At 42.5% G+C, this 21,314-nt stretch overlaps 1 protein-coding gene across 1 annotated transcript; it reads left to right on the forward strand.

Annotated features, from left to right (window-relative positions):
* The first annotated feature begins 6,197 nt into the window (after window positions 1-6,197).
* LOC120542113 (transcription factor Spi-B-like) lies at window positions 6,198-19,624 on the forward strand. The gene is made up of 6 exons (XM_039774276.1): window positions 6,198-6,441; window positions 8,691-8,718; window positions 13,198-13,288; window positions 17,924-18,120; window positions 18,237-18,393; window positions 18,530-19,624. The coding sequence occupies exons 1-6, from the start codon at window positions 6,419-6,421 to the stop codon at window positions 18,847-18,849; spliced, it is 816 nt and encodes a 271-aa protein (XP_039630210.1). The 5' UTR covers window positions 6,198-6,418; the 3' UTR covers window positions 18,850-19,624.
* The last annotated feature ends 1,690 nt before the right edge of the window (window positions 19,625-21,314 follow it).

A 21,314-nucleotide genomic window follows, 5' to 3' on the forward strand; every position in this document is an offset into this window, starting at 1 on the left:
GCAATCCATGAGTAAGACAGGCTTACCAAAGTTCAAGTTTTGTGCCATGGAAATGGGGAAACTTCACCCGTTTAACGGCTGTACTCGGGTCCTAATCCTGGTGGTTCGTTGTGTGGTGGGTGCGGCAATGCACTTTATCAATGCATGCTCCCAACCGCCCCACGTAGAATGCAGGGAAGCACCAGCACCATGATCAGTGAGTATATTTACCTTATCTTGAAATGTCTGCCTCCTTTGCCTGAACAAAGCATGGTTTACAACACTAACTACAATATTTTATGCAATGAAAAATGACTGAATGTACCATAAAGACAGTCTGTACAGCACTGAATGGAAAAATGCTAATAGGAAGTTCTGTGTGGAACGAGATATCGTATCACACAACCAGAGCTATGGGTGCAGTTTATAGTAACATACTTATAAGTTCAGATTTTTTGTAATTCTTGTGTGGGTTAGAGGGGTGATGGTGGTGTTTTTATTTGATATGATATTTATTGATAATCTTTAAGATCTATCCATCCATCCACTCTCTTCAACTGTGTTGACATACATGCCCCACATGGTATTGGCAACCTTGAGAACTGCAATAAGTCAGCCTGTCGTCCTAACCAAGTGTTATGGGAGTCTTAGCCTGCCAGGTTCGCTCCCATTTTACATTATGAACTCCTGACCAAAAGAGTCACTAAATACCAGATGCTCCATCTGCTGGGCCAGTGGTGTGTGCGCTGTTACACACATTATTAGGTGGGCTATCAAAACAAAGTTGCTAAGAAAACCTGAAAGTTTAAAATGCCTTTAGTCAGAGAATATTGCCTTTTGGCTGCTGCCCTGCTGATGAAGTCGGCCTTTTACTATTTAACATGCAAAAAGTCACATTTCAGATTCTCATGGAGTGCCTCCTCTTCATTTAAGGCACAGCCTAAAGAGCGACCGTGTGGCGGAGGTGGTCAACACCTTTGAGTCCAGTGATCCTAAACATTCTTCTTAATCTCATTCAGGCTCCTACTACCATGAGACCCAGTCCTTTATGGGACGCCACGCACAAGCATGCCTGCTAGGGCCATGTAACCTAAAACACATTTCTTTGAAGTAGAGGCAGTATCTAAGGTGGGTTTTGAACCCTGGGCTCTGGAGCTATGCAGCAGCAACACTAACCACTGGCCTTTACAAAATGTTGTCACCTTACCCTTGTGTGCAGCAGACAGCATTATATCAGATTTTTTCCTTTAAGAAGTCATTGCATTTAGTCATCCCTCGGCTGGCTAATAAGAGGCCACCACGAGATCTGCAGCAGTCTGAGGGCCGATTAGTCATGTCTTGTATCAACTGCCCACTTCTAGAATGTCTGGAAAAAGGTAGGTGGGGATTTGAATCTCATTTGATTTATGAAAAAATAGCATGTATGTCATTGTTCACAGCCAGCAGTGTCCGAGGTTCCACCTCTGATACCATCTGAAGACTGTGAGGCACTGGCCTGCGCGGAGTGTGGTACCATGCTTTACCCACTGGCATACAGGGCCCCATCTTTCCATGACACCTCTTTGAATGTGAAAATGGATGGATTCTATTTTTTATGGGTCTTTTGTTTTTTTATCACCATTCCCATGAGTTGATTTCTCAGTCACTGCCCATCCTGCCTCATAAGCCCAGTCGGAATGCGTTCAGCATTGAGGTGGAAGTGGAGGGCTGAGGAGTCAGTCATGGCATGATGAGCAGTCTGAATATCCGCTAATGCTCTCCCCGTCATTCCATTTGAACCACACCAGACGCCCCAGCTGACCCGCGACTCCGACATTGCTGCTTGCAGCCGAGGGTCTCTGCATTTTATTCAACATTTCAATGATTTCAGTCACTTGTCCCTTCTGAATTGCAGTATTTTGGCTGGGCACTGGCAGGGGCTAGGTGTCTTTTTATTTTTAAACTTTTTTAACAAGAAAAAACTTGTTGCTTATATATATTTTTTTACAGCTTCTTTCAACAAGTTAATTGCAACCCTCCACTGCAAAGCTGACCACTAAGCCAAGGCGAGATGAGCGCAACTGAGAGGAAGGCGCGTTCACAATCAGATCTTCGATCTTCTCTCTTGTATTCTACCATTGGCTGCAGTGAGTCACATGTAATAGTTTGGCATGCATTATACTTTCTTTGAAAGGTGCTATATTATTTCAACACTTCAAATTTTAAACTACTAAAATGTTATTGTGTTTCTCGATGTTCTGTATTCTATAGCTGGCCACCTGCTGAACTGCTGGACTTTCAACTCTTTCTATCTCCTTGAAATGGGGGTACATTAAGTAAAAAGTCACTATATACAGCAAAGAGCCTTAGCTGAGCATATACTGTACCCACTAGTGTCCAGGGCCAATCGTGTGCCATTGCTCAGCTGCACCATCATTTAAATTGTTGTCTCAAAATGCTAAAGAAAAAGCTGCATCTCCATCCATTTTCTGAAATCAGGTTCTGTAATATGGACCATCAGAAACATACTCTGGCACCAAACTGGGAGCTGCCAGCCCCAGGCACGCTGACACACTTGGTAAAATGAAGAGCAGTGAATATCGCAAGCCGTGTAACTCCAGTTGTGCCACCATGCTGCTGTCAATATGTGCATTTAAATAGCAACCAGTAGTTGAAGTAGAAATAAAGAAGAGGTGATCTTCGAGGTGCTTCTGTGCTGCAGACAAATTATAGATGGATGGATTACATTCTACTAGCAGACCTTGAAAATATGCAGGCTACATACAGCCACCATGGTGCATAAAGTTACAATGCGATAGGGCCAGGGTGGAAGAGGCTTGGCTTCATAAGTGTGGTTTTAAAAGTACAGAGGGGCTTTGAGAAGTGCCATTTGACTACAAACACTTGTCAATATCTATGGAAAAGATCCAAACGGAAAGATCTAGAAATGTCGGTATACTCTACTTCAAGCACTGATAGTGACCCCAGCCTCCCAGCCTGGACTTTAGTGGCCAAAGGGATGGGCAGCCTGACTGCAGATCCAGCAGTCTTTCCACATCCACCATGAAACCCCAAGCATGTCAGTTTATGCGCCTGTGGGCAGACTGTGTGAAATGAGTGAGGCCCACTCTAAACTGACATTTGCAAGTGGACATGTTCTTGGTCTTGTTTGTTTTTGCTGATGCTTGTATATAATTGCATCATAGCTGTGTTAACATGCTGAATGAAACTTCAGATTAGATGCTCTTACTTTGTTCATCATGAAGACTTTTGAGAGGCTGGACTTAAAATAGGTCTGAATGCTGGTTTCAGAACATCTCAAACCTCTGCAGTTTGCCTGGATTGGTGCCAAGGCTTCTCTGATCCACACACTCCACAGAGCCTAAACACACTTGGACAAAGCTGGCACCACAGTCAAGATAAAGCTGATTTTTTTCAACACCTTTAACACCATTCTGCCTCAATGACTTAGGAAAAACGCTCAAGGCTTTGCATCTTGATACCCCAGCAGTTTTCTGGATCAGGGAGAACCTGACCAGCAGAGAGCAGTTTGTAAGGTGGAGGGACTGTGTGTCAGAAATGGTGTGTAATACTGGAGCACTTCAGGGCACTGTCCTGTCCCCCTTCCTGTTCACCCTCTCCTAAACAGACTTCCAGTACAATACCAGTGCTTTCCATCTACAGAAATTCTCAGATGACTCCTCCATCATAGGCTGCATTAATGATGGAGAAGAATCTGAGTACAGGAAGCTTGTGGAGGACTGTCTTATGGTACAGGGAGAACGAGCTCAACAAGAGCTGGTGGTGGACTTCTGGTGTGCCTCTCAGACCAGTCATCATTCGGTTGGGGGACATGGAAGTGGCGCAGAGCTACAAGCAGATAAGCAGCAAACTGAACTGGTCTGACAACACAGTGGCACAGTCCAAGAAGCAGAGCAGAATGGACTTCTCAAGTTGACTCGGATCTTTTGTTGTATGCAGGAAGCTGCTGGAAATGTTCTGCTAGTCCATAGTAGCCAGTGTGTTGATCCACACTGTGGTCTCCTGAGTGAAGCAACTTGATGTGCAATAATTGAACAAACTTACCAAGTAAACCTACTCCATCATAACGCTAACACTGGACACCCTGGAAGCTGTGGTGGAAAAGAAAATGGAAGCAAAATTGGATGCCATCATGAAAATCCCCTCCAGGAAGCGCTGTTTGGAGCACTTTTAGCCGCAGGCTTGTTCCTCCACTGTGCACTAAGAAGTGCCTCCGGGGGTCTTTTCTGTCCACTGCTATCAGTCAAGTGAATGCTTCCTACTACACCCCAAACCAAATGCTTATACTCCTTAATTTGATGTTTCTACATGATACTCTTTTATTATTTATTAATGTATCTGTGTATTCAATGATTGTATTTGTCCTGTGAGTCTGTATCTTTGTTTTTTCGTGTTTCTGCTGCTGTATGAATTTATCCTCAGGATTACTAACGTTTATGTGTTATTATCTAATGTTCTGAAACTGCATAAACAGGGTGGGATGCCAGTCTATTACAATCTATAAGTGAGCACGTGAGATTGACTGAGCTCTGGCCATCCCATTCAGGGTGGGTTTCTGTTTTGTGCCCACTGCTACTAAACTAGACTGAAGTTTGGAAGGCTTTCGAGCCTTAAGTCCCTGATCTTTTCATCTATTTAAATCCCCCCAAGCCCCCCCCCGTCCCTCATTATTACTGTATATGTGAATATCAATGTCGTAGAGAACCCCCTCCAGTTTATAGGTTGACACTCATAAAGGGGGCCTGTAGCCCCTGCTACAGTCAAAACTGGTTTAAGTGAGTTTGAAAATGACTTTAGGGAAGTGTCCATATAAATGGGTGTTAATTGGTGGACTGGCTTGCTGTCACGGATTGGCTCCTGCTTAGCACCTGATGCTGCCAGGATTGGCTGGTGCACCTTTACCCTTACAGACAAAAAAAGTGTGCGTGTAAAACTCTGACAGGCTTAGGGACATGTTTACTGTGCACTTGTGCTTGGCATCTCTTATCCTTACCACTATTTTAAAAATTAATAGTGCTAAGAAACTCTTTCTGAAGAATTAACACGTTTTGAAAAGGGTTAAGTAAAGTCACTTAATGCTTAACGTCCACGGCGGATGGGAGAGGTCAGTCCATCACGGGCTCAATTTAGAACGGCCAGTTCACTTCTCACCCACGTACAGAAGGGGCAGCAGCGACCCCCAAGGGGAGGCCATTATTCATCAAACCTTGGGATGACCACATCCTGTCCTCTCCGGTGCATGGCCACTTCTGGACAATAAAAAAAAAAGTCCTTATAGTTCAGTAGCAGGACTGCTTTTAGTCATTCAATGAAAGCGAGTGACATTTACTCCCTGGGAGTGTCCAGAAAGCAAAGGAGGCCGAGTCTTGGGGGGCTTCTACCTTTGCTCGCCGGCCTCTGGCTTCGGTGTTCTTTCTGCGCGGACCCAAGGGGTCGAGCTGCCATTTAGATCCTTCTCAGCCAAAGAGTTAAGAATTTGCAAATGGCCTGAACTATTCATATCAGATGTTGACTTGTTTTTGCAGCTACTGATGTATCTTTATTCTTTATCGCTCTGAGAAAATGCGTCTCTCTCTCTTTCTTTTTATATATAGAATGAGTTGAAGTAGTGCTGCGTCAGCATGTATCTGCATGAACTAAAAAAAAATGAAAAAGTGTCAGTTCTTTGCTGACATCTAAAACAAAACAACATGCACGACTTTTCGACGCTCCTAATTGATTTCATTCTTACCTATCAGAATCTTGTGAGCGCAAGAACCAACCCAGGATGGGAGGACAACTTAGCTGTTTTAATTTTACATTAGTGCGTAGGCCCACAAATATTATTCATTCAGTGTATATGTTATATAGCGCCTCGCACACGGACCATTTAATTAACAGGAAGAATCGCCTGGTGCCCTCTCATACTAACCGATTTTTTTGCAGGTGATCGGTACAGTGATTGGCGCATCGATAACATTTTAAATATCTCCAGTCCGGGGTGCTGGGTGTGAGTCCAGGATGGGAGGGTTGGAGCAGTAATTTCACCCCTCAGTCCTTACTGTTCCTGGCATTAGCGGTTACGCAACGCAGGGGATTTTCTTACCGAGAATGAAGGGGGGTGGGGTTGGAGGGGGGACCGGCTAGGCGCCACCCATCCTGAAGGATAGTCTATAAAAACGCGATCCGACTATCCGCAAAGTGCATTTGGGGTCAAAGTGGACAACAAAGAACCTCGGAAAACTTGCTTTGTAACTTGTTATTGTTTTCATTTTTGCTGTGTTTTCTTGGAACGTAATAGTTTATGCGTCCACCTTCCTCGGCGGTTAGACGGAGTGAGCTGTCACTTAGTTCAGTGTGCGTTCACTTTCCTTCGCATCCGACCTGTGGGATTACTGCTCGACCAGCATTTCCTTGGAATTAAATATTTTGTTTCGGCATGCGCATCCTGGAACCTCCACAGTAAGTAGCAACTACATTGCGATTGTCTGGCGGGTTAATGTCAAGTCGCTCTCTGGTTCTGCACGCAGGTCCCTGTCCCATCTCAAAAAAACGACCAAAAAGAGCACCTTGCGCTGCTAACCAAGCTTCTGCAGCATCTTCGGCAGCTCGCGGACCTGCTTGGACAGGTCAGCGGCGCTGAAGTCTCTGGCCGTGTGCTCTCACTTTTGGACTTTTCATTTCGCCTACTTTATGTGCAGCAGTCTCTTAGTTTAAACTTTTTTACAACTCGACGCGCCAAAGCTTTTTAGAAACTCGGCAGCTGGGGGTAGGGTCTAACAGGGAGCTATAGCGGGGCAACGCTTTCCAGTAAGCGGAGATCTAAGCCAAAACGAGCCATGCCAATTGTCGAGCGGACGAGCAGAAAGATCTCGTGAAGAAGACAAGTTAACTGACAAGTATTCCGCGTGCAGGCTTGGGCAGTCGGTGCTCTGCAAAGCATTGCGCTTACCTTTAAAGGCGTCATACTAGTTAGATATTGATCGAATTTTGGCGTTCATCATAATTTATCTGTCAGATCAGGACACCTGTCGCGCATGTCATCTTAAAACTACTGCTCTGAAATTATAACATTGTACCATATAATAAAGACATCAGCAAACCCATCTTTCAAGCAGCTTCTCACAGATCTGCTCTGTAACGGTCTATTTTGCGATCTCAGTCGGTGACCCAACGCCAAACCAGTTCCAGTAAACCAGTGATGGGCCGCTGGAAAGGCGGACAGCCTTTCACTCAAGGGAATGGAACTGCAAAAGTAAAGAAGTGTAGTTTGAGTAAAAGTGTGGAATGCCCGAAGAATATTAAAGGATCAGTTCTAGTGGTAAAGATGTCAGATCCCCCAAATGCAGCAAGTGATGCCATTGCCTTTCTGTCGTTATTTGATATAATGTATTTTCCATCTATTGTCTTATTTAACAGAATTGTGTCAAGAAACGCAGCTGGGGTCTTTCATACCTTCAGCAATGCACCTGTATAATGCCTTGCAGCGAACCAACCTCTTATCATTAGTAAAGTCAGAAGTTGTTTTTTTTTTTCTTTTCCTTTTTGTAATTCATGTGCGTATGGGGGGGACTGGCATTTGTTATAATATTTCTTGGGTTTCTGTAAAAATTAAATTTCCCCTGGGGACAATAAATGGTAAATAATATCTATCTATCTATCTATCTATCTATCTATCTATCTATCTATCTATCTATCTATCTATCTATCTATCTATCTATCTATACTCTTAAAAATTAAGGTGCCAGACTGGTTCTTCTTAGTGAGGCCATAGGGGTACGATTTGTTCGCTACTGAAGGACCCACCCACATGAATGTTCCAGAAAGAACCTTTTATTTATTGAAATCTGTAAGAAGAAGCTCCATACAGTTAATAACTATGACTGGATGGTAATAGACTTGTGAAATACCAATGAGTTTCATTTTTAAAAGGACTCTTATTGCATGTAATCAAACAGGCTGAGTTCAGGTTTCCCTAGTCTGTTTGAGTCCTGCAAGGTAGCCTACCATACATTAAAGATTGCAGTTTTTTTGTACATATGAATCTATCTATCTATCTATCTATCTATCTATCTATCTATCTATCTATCTATCTATCTATCTATCTATCATATTTCCTTTCACATTTACACATGTGTCTGTCTAGATTTACTTGATGCACTTAGAGGACCTGTATGTTTCTGTCCCTTTTTTTTTCTCATTCTGTCTGACCAAAAACTGCTAGATTAGTTCATTTACACATTGTATTGTTCTTTTGTGCCATATCTTGCTGTATGATCGACCTGTTTAGTTTTAAAAGTGGAATTCTTGTGCAACAATAAAGTAAGCTGAAAGAAGCTACAGTGTGTGCATAAAGAGTTTGGACAACATACATATTAAATGGAAAAAGGTATTAACTTTAGGGCTATCTTAACGTATAAGCACAAAGGGCATTGGCCAGAGGCCACAGGAGCATAGGAGCCCATGATGTTTCTGATGTCTATGTATGCTTCTGTTTTGCTATCAAAAGAGGGGCCCCAGCGCTCTACTTTGCCCCGGGGCCGATGAATTTGGAAATGGCTAGCAAAATATGTAGAAATTCATAGTGGACCTGTGGATCCAAGAGTTGTGGGGATGTACTCTGCCAGGCTTATTGTGGTATTAATGCACTTTACATGGCAAATGCAATGTATGACAAAGTACAAAAATAACACAGTTTTCTCTTTTCACAGGATTGAAACTCATCAGATGCCATTTGTGGTGAGTTCTATCTATCTATCTATCTATCTATCTATCTATCTATCTATCTATCTATCTATCTATCTATCTATCTATCTATCTATCTATCTATCTATCTATCTATCTATCTATCTATCTATCTATCTATCTAAACTCTCTTTATTTAGTGAAATAGCACCTCCAAGTGTTCAGAGTCTTTCTGCTTCTGTGTAACTTCATAGAACAATTCACACCTGTCCATTTTCTGATCATAAGGAGATCCTCTCCTGACAGTAACAGGTGTTCAGCAGGATCCAACACAGAAGGCCAGTCCATCACCATGCATTCAGACTCACACATTGCATGCTCTCCAAGTGGGCCAGTTTTATGGCTACTAGTCCCTCTAAATACATTGGCTCTGGACTTGGGGAAGAAGCCATCACAAGCACAAGGCAAACATGCTTTGCAAAGTCCACACATCTGAAGAAGGATGCTCCAGTAGCACTGATTCAGTTTTTGGCTAAGGATATTTCACTGTGGTGTTTTCTTGGTCTTCCATATTTGGATCAATTGTCCCGCGTTTCCCATTTTCTGCTAAAGTCTGCAGCAGCGATTGGGTGAGTCTAAATAATACTGGGGTGAGTGGAGGAACTTGGGCCGCAGGCTGGCATCCTGTCCAGGGTTGGTTCCTACCTTGAGCCCCTCATTGTTAGGAAAGAGTCCACTTCCCTTGAACAAGCAGGTGTACATTCAAAAAGTGGTTTATCAAAATGTGAAAATGTTAAATCAAGTGTTGAATGTAGTGAAATATGTAACTAGGAAAACTAATCCAAGTACCTCTTTAATTTCTTATCTTCCTCTCCACCTGCTGCCCCCACTCATACACAGCATAGCACATTAGTACAGATGGGAAGTAAACTGTTTTGTAAATGGATGGAAGCAAATTTGCCTGAACAATATCATATAATGACATTTTGGAGAAACAAATAACAAAAAAAACACCTCAGGCTTACTTGTAACACTTTTTAGCCCATCCGGTTTGCCATCGGTGTATTCTCCTTCTTCAGGCCGGGTCTTATGGAAGAGCTCATCCTGAGTAGAGTGGGTTTCCTTAATGGTGTCCTTTTTGGTGTTCGTAACTCTACAACTGAATGTGAAATCAACTCATGAACATTTTGTCTTTTGGATTTCATAAGCTGATTTATTTTAGAAGAAGATAGGCGTTTAGATCCTGACAGAGAGGACATGACCTGAAATGAAAATGCACTCTTATCACTAACAAACATATTAAAATAAGATGGAATTGTTTAGAATTGAAGGAATAAAAACTTCTATTACATAAAACAAGACAGAAATGGATATAAAGAGTTGCTAAAACTGCCAGGATCAAGCTGGACAGATTGACTAACTGACCAAACCAATATCTCAATTCTGCATCTTGGGCTGATCTGCTAAACTAGGTGGGAAGCTCAATGCAAGACAGAAAAAAAACCAAAACGGGACTGTCCTTATGATATTACGATAGTTCAGCACATGATATTGCACTGCAGGTGGGGTACAGATATCATCAATTCTGTATCTGAGTTGGGATGACACAAATAAAGCTATTGGTCATAGATGTTAACATCGTTCACAATGGATGTCGTGTTTAAATTTTAATTAATTGCACCTAAAACTGTGGCATTCATTTTCCTAAAATGGTGGTGTTCAGTTAAAATGCAAATAGAAAATGTTATCAATCTGCGCAGGTTTCAATTAAAAAAATAATTAAAGTAAAAACCTTGATACTGGTGTTGCCCTGACTTTCCCCCCAGAAATGGTGCACTTTTAGTGTTGACACACATGCCTGTTGGCCTGCTAACTGGGCATCAGCTGCTCAGCCTTGGCAGTCAAGGTTGTTTAGGGAGAAGAGTCTTCTTTAACTTGTCTTGATGTCTTTTTTTCTTTTCTGATATTGCTATTATTTTTGATAATCTTCTTCTTCTTTCGGCTGCTCCCGTTAGGGAAAATACTAATTTTTTTACACTAATATAGTGCTTTTCTCACTACTCAAAGCGCTGTCCGCGTATTGAGGACCTGGGATGTGAACCCACAGTCCCCGTACTGCAAGGGTTAGGGTTACACTTAGATTGAAACTCTTTCTTTCTTTCCCTGACCGTATGTTACCAAAGAATTTCCTCTATCTTCTTTCTTTCTTTCTTTCTTTCTTTCTTTCTTTCTTTCCCTGGCCGTATGTTACTAAGGAAGTTCCTCAATCTTCTTTCTTTCTTTCTTTCTTTCTTTCTTTCCCTGACCGTATGTTACCAAGGAAGTTCCTCAATCTTCTTTCTTTCTTTCTTCTTTTTCTTTCTTTCTTTCTTTCTTTCTTTCCCTGGCTGTATGTTACCAAGGAAGTTCCTCAATCTTCTTTCTTTCTTTCTTTCTTTCTTTCTTTCTTTCTTTCTTTCTTTCTTTCTTTCTTTCCCTGACCATATGTTTATGAAGGAAGTTCCTCGATCTTCCTTGACAAAGGCTGCAGTTTCCAGTGTAATGCCATTGTCTCCAAAGTGGTGGGTGGCGTCCTGGCTGAGCAGTGCCTCAACATTGCGAGAACGGCTTTGCGAGGCTTGCCAAAGCTGGCATATCTGAAAGATTTGCACACACACGCTGGGCTCTGAGATTACTATCACATGCAAATCTGCTCTGACTTGTTTAACCAGGCACTAACAGTCTCTACAATACTTTTACTGTTTTGCATCGCTTGCCTTTCACTCTCTCTGTTTCTCTAGTCCTCACATTCTCGTTCCTTTCCAAAGGTGTTTACTGGCCTGACATACAATATGCACAGTCTTAGCAAAGTTTTAAAAAGAAAAGATGTCTGTGATTTTCGTATTGCTATATTTAATATATACACATATGTTGAAAATTCAGAGGCTGCTGCTGGAGTACTTCTGCTTGTCTATTGGATGTGCTTTAAAAAGTCACTGTGCACCAATCTGGTGCCGTTTAGAGACACTTTAGGACATAATATAGAATACATAAGCAGAATTTTCAACAAAATGCAAGCTATAATAAAAACAGAAAAGTACATTTTACCAGTTATGTCTCTCATTTTTTTTATTTCTGCCCATTCTGATTACTTGCTGGCAGGTTATGCCAGGCAATCCTACCAGCGTTTTCTGATTAAGTTTGTGAATTGGCCGATGTGTTCCTCGTTCAGTCCTTCATATTCTAAATGTAAAGGGAATCTCTGTTGATATGTCTTCTGATTTCCACTTCACCACCACTGTTCTGTGGGCTGCAATGTCTGAATGACCAATTGTGGCCATTAAACCAGATTCTGACCAGCATGGGTATCTGCCTTGCTTCTTTCATGGAGATCAGTTATTTTCATGTTTTCTCCTTCTTCAGGCCGGGTCTCATGGAAGAGTTCATCCTGAGTATAGTGGGTTTCCTTAATGGTGTTCTTAATTCCAGAACCAAATGTGAAAATCAGCTCATGAACATTTGCCTTCTCGATTTCATGCCCTGGTTTATTTTAGAAGAAGAGAGGCATTTATATCTTGATAGGATGTGAGATGACAATACGCTCTTATTACTAACAAATGTATTAAAATAAGATGAAATTGTTTAGAATTGAAGGAATGAAAACTTCTATTACATAAAACAAGACAGAAATGGATATAAAGAGTTGCTAAAACTGCCAGGATCAAGCTGGGCAGATTGAAAAAACTATCCAAACCAACATTTTCATTTTTTTTTTCCAGTCTTCCTCTGACAGTATTTGATCGTCTAGCCACCCATTTTATCCATCCATCCATCTATTATCCAACCCGCTATATCGTAACTACAGGATCATGGGGGTCCGCTGGAGCCAATCCCAGCCAACACAGGGCGCAAGGCAGGAAACAAACCCGGCAGGGCGCCAGCCACCGCAGGGCGCACACACACACCAAGCACACACTAGGGACAATTTAGAATCCCCAATGCTCCTAACTTGCATCTCTTTGGACTGTGGGAGGAAACCGGAGCACTCGGAGGAAACCCACGCAGACACGGTGAGAACATGCAGGCTCCAGGCAGGGAGGACCCAGGAAGCGAACCCAGGTCTCCTAACTCTAAGGCAGCAGCGCTACCCACTGTGCCACCATGCCGCCCCCACTCATTTTATAAACCTGCTTATTTCATTGTAGGGTTCATCTCTGTAGCATCCAGCATAAGGAAACACCTTGCAGACTCCAGGCAAACAGTGACTCCAGCTTAGCTTTCTGAGAGGCAGCAGCACTCACCACCATGCTGCCCTGCTATTTATTTAAAATTTTCTTGACCAGTCGTTGTTGGGCCAGTGTCCCTCACTCTTTAGTCTGGTGGGCTGTGTGACATTTCTTCTAATGGTGTAGGGACCTCTGCAAACTTTTAGCTCCATTCTCACTTCACCTGTCCTACCCTGTTTGTCCATCCTTCCTTTGTCATGCTCAATTGCTTCTCTTTTGTGCTCAGTGGGCAGGTCTTAAGTTTGGCTGTCCCCTATTTTTTTTACAGTTCCCAGAAAGCTTGGCATGCGACATGGATGTCTTTGTGAAATCAGAAGGAGGCTTCTCATCATTGCTGAGTGGTCCTGAACCTCACATCGGTGAGTGCACCCCCCCGCACCTACTAAGTTTGCAAATACTGCAGGCGACCTTTGCCTCTTATTTTCATCTTTTCAGTTTCTCGTATTGTTTGGTCTGCTGCACGGCATGCAAATCAGCCCGGGTCATTTGCATAGCTTTCAGGTTCATGGACTCAGGTGTGAGTGACACTTTCTCAAACAAAAAAATGGCTATTGTGAAGACAACAAAGGGGCTTGTTTGTGGTGTGTGTCTGTGTGAGTTGTAGGTCATCCAAATTCCTGTTAGCCTAACTGTGTGCTTTCAGTTAGTAGCAGCTTGTAAATTAGAGTCCAGTTCTTTTACTAACAAATTTTCGTGGTTTGCCCGGGAACACATCCTCATTGCTCTTAAGCTCGAGTGACAGTTTGCTGCAACCCGAGAACAATAGTTTGAGCCGGGAAATGAGATAGCAGCCATGGCAAATGACACCTTCTTCACAACAGTGCAGACATTTACAGGTTACAGGGATGACTGGCCCCCCAGCTCTAAGTCACATAATTAGCCATTTGGTGCTGGGACAGTTTCCACCATTTCTGGCTGGATTAGCGACCCAAATCTCTCAGGGACATAATCAGCCATGGGGTACATGGACATTGACAGCCGTATCTGAGAGATGTGGGCAGTTACAGGGTGCGTGCACCTGCTTAGCTCCAGATGGGAGAAGGCTAACTGGTTGTGTGACTTTAATCAAGAACAGAACATCTAAAGGACCTAAAATAACATACAAATATAATGTGAAGATAAATTGGAAGAATAAGACTAGGAGGAACTCAAACAACTCAGAAAATTAATCCTTGCAGCCATACTGGGCCTTTCGATGACTACTTCAAATCGCTGCCTTTCCCACCTCCAGCCACCACAATGTCCTTCCTCTACTCTCCTCAAAGCCCTCTCCTTAATTCTTTGGTCTTTTATTTCTCCCTGCCATATGAACCACTCATTTTTTAACTTCAGAATGTATTAATGCCTGACAGAGATCAGCCTTTCAAGCTCACATTCAAGGCCAGAATTCAGAGGCCACCAGCTTAGGGTTACTGTATTGGCCACCGAATCATAAATCCTCAAGCTCAATCGTCTATTTCAAGCTGCTGTTACTGCCTGTTTGGCTGTCATTTGTTATGAACAATGGATACCCATGTGCTCCAAGGGAGACCGGCTTGCTGCTATGCAGTGGCATGGAGGAGTTCAGCTGACGTCTTCCAGCACAGTGAGGCTGTTCTTTTACTTTGATTTTCCTCGACTGTCTCATTGTGAGAAATCTTCTGCTGGACATCCAGTGGCTCCCAATCACTCCTACTGGTTTTAAGGGAACACTATGGTCACTGCTGTGGGCTTCTATCTATTATACTAGGTTTTCCATGCATCCATGAGGATTTTTGGCAAGTACTTCAGATTCCCTTCTTCACCTGAAATGATGAATAAGTTCAGTTAATTGACAACCCTGAAATTGGTCCTGTGTGGTTAAGGGTGGTGCAGCAGATGCCACAGGGTAGATCCGAATGCGAGCTCTGAAGTAACACTGGAGACAAGCACCCTGTGGATACGAGACAGACAGCATCAATATTTAACATGATTTGCTTGGGAGAGTGCAGAGGTTTTGAGTAGTGAGAAGCCCTGGCGTAAGAAGATCTTGGGTATCTCACAAGCTTGGAGTGGGAATCAATTACAAAGGTTTGATGGAGAACAGCAGAGTCTTCATCAGAACTTCAAATCGAGGCTGGTAGGCCACTTAAGGAGTTACTAGTTTATGGCATTTGATTACGTCCCAGGACATCAGCAGCAGCATTTTGAATGACTTGGTGTTTTTGCTGCTGTTGTGACCTACGTATTCTGCCACAGAAGGGTTGATGGAAAAATGTGGAAAAAATAAGAGACCAGCAGAAGAGATGTGAGCCAAGTCAACCAACCATTTATAATTGGAAGTCAGATATACACTTTATACACATACACATATTTTCATTGTAGAAAATATGTAGATCAAAGGTCATTTTACCAGGAACACTAACTAACTAAACAGACACTACTCTTTTTGTTATTTCTCCGTCAGTGTTGTAGAATGTTACTTTCAGTTGCAGTGCTCATTACTTACAAAACAAAGTAAATCCATCCATCGTCTAACCCGCTGAATCCGAATAGGGTCACGGGGGTCTGCTGGAGCCAATCCCAGCCAACACAGGGCACAAGGCAGGAACCAATCCTGGGCAGGGTGCCAACCCACCGCAGGACACACACAAACACACACCAAGCACACACTAGGGCCAATTTAGTAAAGCCAATCCACCTAACCTGCATGTCTTTGGATTGTGGGAGGAAACCGGAGCGCCCGGAGGAAACCCACGCAGACAACATGCAAACTCCACGCAGGGAGGACCCGGGAAGCGAACCTGGGTCTCCTAACTGCGAGGCAGCAGCGCTACCACTGCGCCACCGTGCCGCCCACAAAGTAAATATACACGTTAAATAGTTACTTATTATAAAATTGAATATGTGACAAGCATTACATTACTTTTTCTTCTTTTGTATGAAAAACTGCATATTTAACTGGCCAGTATTTGTTATGAAATCCTAAATCCGCAATCCTTTATGAAGATGATCAGAAATACAGATAGATTTTATAATTGTCTTCTGTTTTATAAATACTGTAGCACCCCTGGTCCACACCTGAGAGGGAGTCACTCCACAAGTGACCAAGGCCATTCTGAGGGGCCGGGAATACCTGGAGAAGCTGGCTATACTATAAGGAGCAGCCCCCTTAGCTGCAGCGCAGACACAGCACATAGAGAGCACTTTGATGGCGTTTCCTGACTGATAAATCCCATTGGCTTCTTGCCTTACTCCCAGTGCTGCTGGAGTGACCCTAAACTGGGAAGATTAATTTTATCCTTCAGCACACGCAGGATTAAATGTATACTTATAGCTTTTGGTCAGTTCTTTTCACTTGAGGTCATGCTATGCACGTGCTTAACCTCTGTCTCACTATCTGTCACCAGACGGCTGGTGTGCACGCAACAGCAGCAGGCAACATCTTTGTGAAGAAAAGGCAATGCTTCAGCAAAATAACACAGTCATTTTTTTTAGAGTGGTTGGAATAATCTTTGGTAGGGATGTACTAATGCATATCTGTTTTTTTAAGTGACACAGGTATATTTTTACTTCAAGAAAATAAGTATTATGTTATGTAACTTGCCACTTTAAAAAGTAATCTGACGACGTAACACATGCTATTGCACATTTAATATGCTGCTCCCAACACCGTTAAGAGGAATAGGAAACACTAGTTGTGACCTTTATACCTACTGACCTCACACTTCCAGATCTAAAATCTAGCAGGATGATTATAAGGATTACCAAAAAATACAAAATACATTTGTAGCCAAATCGTAACATTATGCTGCTGGATATTCTCAAACAAAATTGACATTTTTTAGGAAATGAATGAACAAACAAATAGTTAAACTGGGCCTGTTGATCTATCTTCCTGCTACTGTTATGATAATTCCTCCACCACATTGTGCAAAAACAGGTGCGGACATCAGAAAAGCCCAAGTCAGACCAGCCCTTCACAGAGTAGGCCTAACAACAGGCAGTCTAACCCCAACTCAAAAGACAGGCATCAGACCTGCCTAGGCCCAAAACGGAAACACAGTTCCTTTAATATATAAGTATTTATTAAATGGGATTCCAACAAAACAAAGACAGAAGAAAAAAATGTCAAAATGATGTAGACTTGTCTAAAAGGAAACCCTGAAGCAAACACATCTAAAGACAGAACCACAGTATAAAGCAGGGGACCAAAGCTAGTAAACCCAATGTTATAAAGAAGCGAAAAACTATGAATCAGAAATACGAATCAGAAACAAAGATGCAATGCTGAAGCTGCTGATCCAACTTTGGCTTAAATCCTGCTGGGGCCAGTAGCCCAGCCACCTAATTAGGTGGCCCCAAGTCCTTGGGCCCCACCTATTGGAGACAGGGCAGATAACAAAGATGACAAATAAACAATAGAATTAAACACATTACAGATCACACAAAATTCAATACACAGAATATAACCCAACCAAAAACAGAATTGATAACGTAATTTGAAATATTACACTGAAGTAGCCCTAATGCTACTCATAGGAAAGGATGGAGTAGTAAGCAGGATTCAAGGCAAAGTCTCAAGCTCTGTCAGCTAAGTAATAAGCTGAAGATGATTAACAGCAAAAGCTAGATTGGTACCATGAATTGGAGAATGCAGAGAGCAGGGTTCATTTGCAAAGAAAACAGAGTTCAGGTAGGAGTGACAAGTTCAAGTCAGGTGGGGGTTGTGGCTGATGATGAAGAGAAAACAATCAATGAGATCATGAAGAACAAGCGTGATGTATTTCTGGAAATAACTGCTGCTGGTGAACTTAGAGTATAGATAGAAAGTAATGAAACGATGTCTACCAGGGCTATAGATGTTTGACCCTTTTTAGTCAAAAAGTATCCAGAATTAGGAGGAAAATGAGAATAAAACTTGAATAGCAAGACAAAGAAGATGATGCATAAATTAATATTGTATGTGAGAGCGGTCAGTCACACCATCCTCATATGTATCATTTAAAACACTCCTTTTTTTTGTTTATTGGCAGAATCGGTATGGAACTGGGGAGATACCACTGATGGCATGTTTGACAATTTTGGGGTAAGCCATTTCACTCCACTGCAGAATGTGACATACATCCAGCCTACTGTCTACCAGCCGACCTTCATGGCTGAAAGCCTACAGGTGCCAGACACACACCTGACGTATCAGAGCAGTCAGGCGGACATTGATCAGAGTACACAGGTATGTCTGAGCTCTGCTGAATCACTTAACTGTCCACCATCTTGCACCGACCCCATCTCAGCACTCAAGGCAGTCAACTTTGGTAAAAACAAATCCACTTTCTTCATTTATTTCAGCCGTTTGCACCTTTTCAAACCTCCCTCAGTGACCAGTTAAGCTCCGCTCCCTCAGAGGAAGATGACTTCCACAATCTGAACAGCCCTGCCCTTGAAGTTTCAGACTGTGAATCAGAGGAGACTTTTTCTCCAGGAACTTCGCCCACCACTCGTAGAGGTATTTTTTAGAATTACTTTGTGACATTCCAATTCTAAAATTTTAACTAGAATGGGGATTAAAGTGCCCATTAATCTGTATTTCTTCTGTTCTATGGATTGCTGATTATTAACTTTCTCCCTTTACTTTTTCTCAGGTTCCAGCATCGGCGGCAACAGCAGCAACAAGAAGCTTCGACTCTACCAGTTCTTGCTGACTCTGTTGCGCTCTGGTGAGATGCGAGACTGTGTGTGGTGGGTCGACCGGGAGCGAGGAACTTTCCAGTTCTCCTCCAAGCATAAAGAGGAGCTGGCACATCGCTGGGGGCAGCAAAAAGGCAACCGTAAGACCATGACTTACCAGAAGATGGCACGAGCACTCCGCAACTATGGCAAGACAGGAGAGATCCTGAAAGTGAAGAAGAAATTGACATATCAGTTTGACAAAACCTTGCTGCTAAGAAGCTTGCATAAGTGAGCCATTGTAGGCATCCTGTCCACCTGATTCAGTTGTCACTCCTCAAATCCCAGATCTTTGCACCACTGCAGTTGCTACTTTCACACCCCATTAAGACCACTATCCTCCGTTGTGTTCCTGAAAATTAGTATCACCCATGAGTCTTCCTGCTGCTGGTATCACATCCTCCTGAAGACATTTGCAAAAAGGGTAGACGTTTATGCATTTAGGTTGGGAAAATCCATACTTGCTGAGTGCTGAAGGGCTGAATGGACTTTCAGGCCTCTTAAGTTTCACATGTGCCATTGTATTGCATTTAATGTGACTGAGAATCCTTGCTCAGTGAGATTTATGTAGCGTGCCGGCGCCCTCGAAACTTCAATGGACAAACTGAGCGCTTGGGACCCAGCTGTCACACCAAACACACAACTGAATCCTATTTCTGACACTGTTAGAATCAAGGTCTCAGATTTCAATATTCGGAAAGTGACATTACCTTAGCACCATGAATGGAAGACAAGAGCAAAGTGGAATCTTGAGATAGGAATACAAGAAACCACGGACATGGCAAAGCAGCAAAAGGTGAGGGAGAGTCGGCCACCAATGGTGCATAAACTTCCAGTGCCTACAAGATACAAAGCTAAGTTACTGCTACATGTGGCTGCAGCCCACAACTGGAATAAAAGTGCTCTTTGGAGTCGAGATGTAATATATTGTGTTGACACTTATGTGTTTGTTAACATTAATATTTTGTAACTTTTCTATTCTTTTTCACTGAGGTTTTTTTTGTATATACTTTAAATAAAATGTTTTTATTCAATAAATTTGAAATGTTTAAGCTCAAACATGTGCAATATGGATGTCATAAAGAGATAATCAGACTCAAGCTAATGGTAGCCATGATGCTTCTACTTTGGGGAATCTTCACAAAAAGGTCTAATCCGTAGAACAAAATCCAGGAAGTCGTTTTATTGTCAAGTGTGTCACACCTGCACATGGACAGACAGGGAAGGAGGACGCACACATGCTGCCACTCCCTGGTGCCTGTCGTTTTCAGCCTCTTTCATTATAAAGTGGACTAGGAGTCCATTAGTGTAGAAGAGGATGCTGACTTTTATTAGCCTTACATAAAGAGAAGACATGCTGGAACTGAGAAGATTTCACCTGAAAGCTTTCAATAGATAGATAGGTAGATATGGTGCCTGAAGTGGAAACAAATAAGTGCTGATAACTCTCTGTTTTTGTCAGCTTCTTGGTTCTCCTTCCAATGTTTTGCAAATTTTACTCCATGTCTGAATCAATCAGAGAGTGAAGGTGGGGAGGCCTCGGAGATTCATGTACAGTGGTCTTTGTAACATTGGATCACAAGCTCCTTGAGGGTGAGAGCAGCAGATGCCAGCGCACAACCATTAACTGCTAGTATGCTGTGGTGATAAATGGAAAACTGCTGATACTCAGTAATAGTGTGTACCGGGTTACTTAGATAGATAGATCGATAGGTAGATAGAACTTTATTTGTCTCTAGGGAAATTTGTCTTTTTACAGAATCTCTTTAAATAAATATATACATATACAGATAGATAAATACATATATACTGTATATACACCCACTATGATCTGAGCACACCCCAGAATGACTAATATGGTAGAACATTAACAAGAAAGAAAAGACTGATTTGGCTGTCACTGTCACAGTAAGGCATTATGCAGATGTATTGCTGTTGGTATAAAGGAGCCCCCCATAGCATTTTTGACACACTTCTGCTGAATACTTCTTTGTCTGAAACTACTTAGTGTCAGTGTGTAAGAGAGGGGATGTTCAGCATTGTTCAGAATGACGATCAGTTTTGTTTTAATTCTCTCCTCCGGGGGTCCAGAGTGCATCCCATAACTGAGCTTGCCCTTTTAATTCACTTGTTGATTCGGTGGGCTCTCTTGAAGTGATGTAACCAGGCCAGCACAACACAGTGTTTTCCTAAGAGCCTGCTTAGCCCTTTCTTATCTGGTTCCTCTGTGTTACGACACCAGTCCAACATATCACTGATGTGGACCACCTTGACATCCACTCCTTGATTAGTGACTGGACATAGAGGATGTTTGGTGTGTCAAACGTCAATGATCAGTTCCTTAGTTTTGTTGATGTAAAGTTGCAGACAATTTTCTTTGCACCAAGAAACAATCTTCTCCTCCTGACTCCTATACTCTGTCTCATCCCCTTTATCAATACACCCAATAAGTGCAGAATCACCTGAGAATTTCTGCAAGTGACATGGCCTGGTGTTATATTTGTAGTCAGAGGTGTAGAGAAAAGGAGACAGGACTGTTCCTTGTGGTGCTCAAGTGTTGCTCACATCCAAATCAGAGAGTCTCACAAACTGCAGTCTGCCCAACAGATAGTCCATTATCCAGGCCACCATAGCCTCATCCACCAGCCTGTCTCTGACTTTACCCCATAATAATGGTGTCTGGTTGGTATTGAAAGCACT

Source organism: Polypterus senegalus, chromosome 13, assembly GCF_016835505.1.
Source record: "Polypterus senegalus isolate Bchr_013 chromosome 13, ASM1683550v1, whole genome shotgun sequence".
NCBI lineage: Eukaryota > Metazoa > Chordata > Cladistia > Polypteriformes > Polypteridae > Polypterus > Polypterus senegalus.